A 7,452-nucleotide genomic window follows, 5' to 3' on the forward strand; every position below is an offset into this window, starting at 1 on the left:
ACTCGGCCATATTGCAGACGAGAGAATGGACGTGAGCCCTAACAGTGCTCTGATACCACATGAAAAGAAGAAAATAAAGAGGATAAAGAAGATACAGTGGATAAGGGATGAAGGTGAATTCTGCTACTATTCTTATTACATCAGAAAACTCAGTACAGTGTGTATATATATACACAAGGAGGAAGAGAGCAGAATATTCTCTGTAACAAACTTAACAAAAATAATAAAGAAAAGAATAAAATATCAAAAACAGACAAAAATTCGTTTGAATTGAAAATTATTCTTGAGCTGGGGGTGGTTGAGTAGTACTGATAATTGGTTGACATAAATTTTGAGATTTGAATTTAAAATGAGGAGAGTTTGAGACAAATATAGTGTAAAAATGTATTTAATTAATATTTAAATTTGAGTTCCATGAAGTCATTATGTTAGTGTATTGTATCATTTTTATTAATAAATAAATAGAGGTATCGCCAACATTATGTTAGTAATTCTCAATTTACACAAATATTTACTCTGCTCTTTAGAGGTCAGTATAAAAAAACTTTGGACATTAGACGTGAATTTTCTGTATCATATAAATTAAATTTATTTATTGTTTTTCAGTAAATTCAATTATTTTGTTTGAGCTGTAAAATAAAATAATTTTAGATTATGTTTTTACATACTACCCACTTTCATTAAGAATTAACTCTTAAAAGATGTCTAATATTTTCTCAAACCTTTGGAAAAAGAACATGTTTTAGACATATGTGATAAAAAATGAGAACAAAGTTAAGAAAAAAGAATGGCATACAACAAAATTTGTTGTCATATATTGTATGATCACTCAGATAATACAGTTGACATTGGGAGACTGATAATAAAATTCCCACAAATTTACGTACAAAAACCCAAAAAAAAAAAAAAAAAAAACCAATTAAAAATTAAAATCAAAACACACAATTAATCACATCTCATCTCACCACCCAAACAGCACCTCTAATTTAATTTAATCGCTCCAAACAAAATCAATCTACGCCCTCCTCCTCCCCATGGACGTCGGATTTCCATCAAACAGCTCCTCGATCGCCGTCTCTATATCCTCCGGCTGCAACTTTATGTACTTCTCCGTCTGCCTCCCCGGATCCAGCTGCTGCTGAAACCTCCCCAGGAACGACCTGTACGCCGGAATCACCACCGCCGATATCGACACCCTCAGCTCCGACTGCAGCTGCTCGTCGCTCACCACCCACGTGCTCTGCGTCCGGTGTATCTCCTCGAATATCGCGTTGAAGCTCTTGAACCTCTCTTTCAACGCTGGCTTTATGAATTTCCCGTTCGGCCCGTGCAATCCCTCGTCCCTCAGACACCCCAGCACCCTCCCCCACGTCTCCCTTTGATAGTTCTTGTGGTACTGCCTCAAATCAGACGACCGCTTCCGGCACCATGTGTCCCCCATCACCTCGTGGATCTCTCCTGACCCTTTGATCTTCTGCAGTATGTACCTCCCGTTGTTCATCAGGAATATATTCCGCAACGCCGGATCTTTATACAGTTTCGATTTAGATTCCAAATTCGAATCTAGAAGGTCCATCACCGCAATCAACTGCACCGAAAACGGCGACGGTTTCGACGGTTTCGGCGGGTGATGTTGGCGTTGTTGATCGGACTGGTTCGGTTTCCCGGCCGCTGGCTCAGTTTCCGATTCCGACTCGTCCGATCCGTCGACCCGCTGGTGCTGGAGGAAGATCTGTTCTAGCGTGTCTTTGTACTCGCAGGCGTACTTTAGGTAGTTCATGGTGTAGCGCGTGAGGGGGTGTACTGCGCCGCTCGCGACCGGAGTTTTTCCGGTGTCGCTTCTGATGGAGTTCTCGAGGTCGCAGAAGATCCCGACGGAGGCCTCACCAAGGCGAAAACCGGCGGCGGTGGTCTCGGACTTGAGCTCGTGAGCGCAGTCGTCGGAGAAATCGGAATCGCAGGCAATGGCGGGGACGACGTCGCGGAGGGCTTCGTACATGTCGAGGAATTTGAAGAGCTTCTCCGCGGATCGCTTCGTGAGGGATACGGCCTCGGCGAAGTTGAGGAGGTGAACGACGACGGCGCGCGCGAGGTTGCCGAAGAGTGACTGGGAGATCGAGGCGTCGACGTCGGAGAACACTGTTTCGCAGAATTTTTTCTCTCCGGAAAACAGGACGCCGGCGCACTGCTTGACGACCTTTATCCAGGTCGCGATCTCTCCCTCCACCGAATCCCACGGCATCTTCTGGACGTCGTCGATGCTGATCCGTTCGAGCCCTAGCTTGTTCAATGCGTCTCTGAACGCGTTGCGCCGCGCAACGCTGTATACCTGGCAGCACTCCGTCTCATATCCCGCCGAGACCATCGCGGTCGCAATTCTGTTCAAGCTGGAGACAACTTCCGTAGAGTACACCGGGAACTCCTCTTCCCTCCCGGGTGTTTCCGGCTCCGGCAGGACGCAGCGATCAGAATCCTGATTTCTATTGAAGGACGATTGCTTCGATGTCTTCGTAGTCTTCGGATCGGAATGAGATGAGCTTTTGGTGTCTCTAGTCTCTCTAGAATCTTCCAGAAGCGCGCGGAACTCCTCTTCGAAGTACGCCATTGCTCGCTGCACCACACTGCTCGCCCGATTAACCGATGACGCCGCCGCTTCCGCGGACGGCACGTCCCTAAGCGCCTCGGTCAGCTTGGAGAGGCGACTCAAGGCTTCAAGCAGCGACGAGTCCTCCTCCGCGACCTGGCCCAACTTCGCCGGCGAGTCGCCGGAATCGTACTTGGCGATCATCGAATCCACCATGCTGCAGAATTTCTCGACGCAGCCTGGAACTTCCATCGGGCTGGACTTGTCATCAGCGGCGGCGAGATTGGCAAGAAAAGCATCGATCTCTTCGGAGGCTTGGGGGAAGGTGAGTTCCGGTTCGGGAGGAGGCTCAGTATCCCCCTCAACTCGACCCTGATCATTTTCAGTTGCGTCCGGTTTTGGATCGACGGCGGGGGGATCTGAATCGGGGGGAGGGGGGCCATTGACGTCGACGGTCTTGGTGGCCGAATTGAAGCTGCTGGATTTCTCCGGCGGGGGATTCTCCTTCTCCTTCTCCATCAGGACTTCAGATTTGGGGAATGGCGATTTCGATCGGAGGAGTTGGGATCGATTGGGAAGGGATTTGATAGGGGGAAGGAATCAGAGCGGGAGTGGAGGGGAATAGTTCATAATTCCAGCGAATTTTTGGATTTTGGATATCGTCGATTCGAATTTTTGGGAGGGTTTTTTGGCTATAATTTGATTGGCGTGGAACGAAGGGAGAGGGAGTGGGAGGGATGAACTGCGAGTGTGCGGACATGGTTCAGTGAGTTGCGCTCCGTCCGTTTATTGTTGGGTGGGAAGGAGGAAGTTGGCGTTGACCGTTGACCCAGTTTATGCTTCCCACGACTCTTGCCCTTCGCGGTTGCCACGTGTTCATCTTCTGCGTTGTTCGCGCCATTTTTCAAGATATTGGTACACAAAATCAGGTGAGGGTTGGAGACCACCGTGGTCGTTTGAAGAGTTTTGGGCTTCAGGCAAGTTTTAGAGCCCATATTAGGACCAATGCATGCCACCACGGTAGCCGACAGACGGAGTCCCCAGGCCCAGACCATGTGCACAAATTATTTGAAAATTAATTTAAAAATGATTTCCAAGTCAATTCTACAAATATGAAAAATAAAATATAATGACATTTAATAATTCTCAAGAAAATTATAAATTAAAAATAAAATAATTTTTTTATTGTCATTATTGTTAAATGTTAATCACCCCGTAATCATAATTAATTATGGTGAGTCGAACTAAAACTTACTATAACAAAAGCACCTTAAGATTTACAATGTACTAATTTGTGAATAAATGTATAATTACTAATTTATCATTGAAGTCATAATACCATAATTATATGTTTGGAAAGACTTTAAATTTATGTGAATTTGAACAAAATATAGTATAAAATTATATGCAACTACACAAATTCAAATTAGGGGTGGCAAAATTGGGTAACGAGCCGAGTTCGAGACGGCTATAAACGGGTTTAGGTTCAAATTGACTCGTTTATTAGCGAGTACAGAGTGGTAGACTTGCACTGTGTTCTGTGTAGCACTGCGTTCTGTATATTTTATATATATAATGATAAATGGGTCATTTGGTGGGTACACGACCTAAACACTCCCAACTCGTTTATTAAATGGGTCAAGTTGGGGCTGGCCCGTTTATAAATGGGTCATCTTATATTAAACCCAAATCTAATTTAAATGAATGAGTCACGAATCACCCTCAGGTTCCAACCCGTTTTGCCACCCGTAATTCAAATGCATGTCTAAACATTAATGGGTTCCAACACTCAACATAATAGCATTTTCCTTGTAGATGGAACCAATTTGTGGAAAAAATAGGTAATATGTCTACAAATTACACATAATATTAATAACATTTTGTTTAATGTTAAATTAAAATTTACCTTATGGCTTATGTTTGGTGTACTGTAATAAAATGAATTGTGAATGAAACTAAATGAAAAATTATATGTCGAGTTTGTAAAATTATAAAAAATCAATTTCAATCTAATTTTTAAGTACGAATCAAGTCATAGAGTAATGTCTAGTATTTTCAGAGGTTTACTATGTGTGAAAAATATTAATAAAATTGATTTAGGGGCTGGACCATTCCTAATAATACGCGTTGGGGCAAGACCTACAGACTACAGAGTCATCAACTCAGTGTTTCATGGGCTTGACCATTGCTAATGAGACACATTGGGCCGGCCCAAGGTTCTCCCATTCAACCTGGCCTTTTCTTTATCTGGCACTATGCCGGCCCAAAACAGCAAGTTAATGGGTACAAGTGACAACATGGCAAATTATATGTTGCACTATGAAGATTATAAAAAAAAAATTATTTGAAAAAAAGTGAAAAATAAAAAATAAAAAATATTGTTTACTGTATTTTATTTCTTATTTATTTATGTAAAAATTTAGTTATATTTTTAAAATGTTATTGTATTTTATTTTTTAAAAATATGATACTAATTTGGTGATTAAGGATCACGTTATATTTGCATCCAATAATTAATTTGACAAATTTAAGTACAAAAATTAATGTATTGTTGGGGTCTCATTGCTACATATATAATTGTATTGGGTAAATTAAATATTTGGTCCAATGTCTCTATCTTAAACCTCTTGCAAAATAATTTAGTGTTTTAATATAATTTATCAATACACAAACTGAATCTAGTTGTTATAATTATTTTAAAAAAGAAAAAGAAATCTCATAATTCAAATTCCAAGTTGAAGCTTTGCTTTGATTTTTTGTGTGGTTGAGATATTTTTAAAATACAAAGTCCCGAAAATGTAATAACACTCGTGTATTGAGCAAAGTATCACAGGTGCTACAAATCTTTGAGGACACAAGTAATTACCCTTGCCTAGCACCAAAACTATACCAAATCCTATCCAATCATACTCATTTTTATCATTGAGAATACTCTCATGACCAATCCAGTGATCCAATTTCACAACTTGAAAGCTTTAGCTTGTCTCAACTGGGGTCAATACTAAAGAATTATATTCCAATGGTGAGAGAATCAAACTCACATTCCATTAGCTCTAAGGGTAACTTTTTTTGCCATAAATGTTAGAGTATTTATCACTTACCACTCAATAGTTAGAGTTAAGGGAAATAACACCATATACTATTGAAGTAAAAACATACCAATAATGATCAATGTCCCTCGATAGTCCAATTGGGTTTGAGATGACACCACTCAATAATATAATTGACAACCAACAAAGACGAACGTCACGACCTCTGGGCTGAGATGTGTCATCATTCTTATATTGATTATTCATAGGGTTCTTGATACCATACGCAAGTCCAAGATAACTCTCAAGGATGTTAGGAGTCTACCCCTAAACTCTACTTAGGATGCTCACTTAGTCCCTAATAGGAGATCAGAGAAGGTAGGCTGCTAACGTAGTGTTCCTCCGAGATAACATTTATGAATTATTTTCATTCACGTACAAGTAACCAACTATGCATCTAATGATCATGCATCTTAACTTGAGAACATCACCAAAACGGCTACTCAAATCCACCAAAATAGTTTAAATATATATCGAATTCATTCCTATAATTAGGGTTGCAAGTTGAATTGAATCGAAACAAGTTTTAGCATGTTTTTGACTTGGCTTTTTTAATAAACAGACCTTAAAAATCGAGTTTGAGTTAAGCTTGTTAACTAAATGAGTTAAGCTTAACCTTGTTCAACTCATTTATTAATCGAGTTTAAAACAAACATAAATAAGTCAAGAGTAATCTTATTAAATTTTGATTATACACTAATGAACTTTAAAACTAAATAAAAAAATTACTAGTTGAAATATAAAATTATTATTTTAATGTGTATTTTACTATCTTATGTCATTAAAAAAATTTAGAAAATAAAATGCAATGTGAGTAGTGATGATTAAATTAAGAGAAAAATACTTTTAAATACATGTGTAAAATAATGTAAGTTTAACATAAACTCTAAATTAAATACATAAATTAATGAGTCTCTTAATAAGTAAATAGATAAAAAAAAATTTTATCTAACATACTAAAAAGTTAATGAATCTACTTCATCAGTTAACTCTTAACCTTATCAAATAATCATATTATTTGAGTTTTTCAAATAATTTAAGTTACGAATCAGCTAAACAAGATGATTGGTGAGCTTAATGAATTAAATATTATCCGACTCAATTGTTAGTTTTTGAGCTTAGCATTTAACCTCAAATTTGACTCAATTATCTTAAAGAAAATAAGTCTGAACAAATTATTATCAAATCAAACATCAAATAACTCATGAACCACTCAAACTCATTTGTAACCCTGCCCATAATATCTCCGTAATTAAATCAATCAATTTTTTTTCTTTTCAGTGTGAACACCAAAGCAAACACGTCACGGTATCTGATGACAGGAGGTTGAGCTAACGGGCTAGGGTTAGGGTTCAAACTTCAAATGGGGTCAAAGTATGTACGACGTCATTTTGGGATTAGGAATTGGGCTTTGCACGTGGCCCACCATCCACGGCGGTGGTCAACATTTCAGCGTTGACATGATCCGGACCCAGAAGCGCTTTCTGACTTTAACATGAGATTAGATTAGAGATGCGGTGAGTTTAATTTTTTTTAACTAACGCCGACAACCGCTTATGGAGGCCCACATGCATGCGTCTCTCCCAAACCCAATGCGGTCAAACCCAATGGGGCACCCTGCCCCATTGATCCTACAAACTTAATCATCACATTGTGCCCCTAGCATTTTTGTTTTATTGGCCACCTACGCATTTTTTAAATTATAATATTAATTTAATTTTACAAAAATAATAATAGTTTTTTTTTTTATGCAAGAAGCAGATTATTAAAAAAAATTAT

At 39.1% G+C, this 7,452-nt stretch overlaps 1 protein-coding gene across 1 annotated transcript; it reads right to left on the reverse strand.

Annotated features, from left to right (window-relative positions):
• Nucleotides 1-793: 793 nt before the first annotated feature.
• On the reverse strand, nt 794-3,103 carry LOC131144800 (exocyst complex component EXO70B1). The gene has a single exon (XM_058093669.1). The coding sequence runs from the start codon at nt 3,101-3,103 to the stop codon at nt 1,016-1,018; it is 2,088 nt and encodes a 695-aa protein (XP_057949652.1). The 3' UTR covers nt 794-1,015.
• Nucleotides 3,104-7,452: the final 4,349 nt, after the last annotated feature.

The sequence above is a fragment of the Malania oleifera genome, chromosome 12 (assembly GCF_029873635.1).
Source record: "Malania oleifera isolate guangnan ecotype guangnan chromosome 12, ASM2987363v1, whole genome shotgun sequence".
Lineage (NCBI taxonomy): Eukaryota > Viridiplantae > Streptophyta > Magnoliopsida > Santalales > Ximeniaceae > Malania > Malania oleifera.

What these genes read in the sequence shown, in the direction of transcription:
- LOC131144800 (XM_058093669.1), bottom strand. Translation starts at nt 3,103, where the DNA reads ATGGAGAAGGAGAAGGAGAATCCCCCGCCGGAGAAATCCAGCAGCTTC.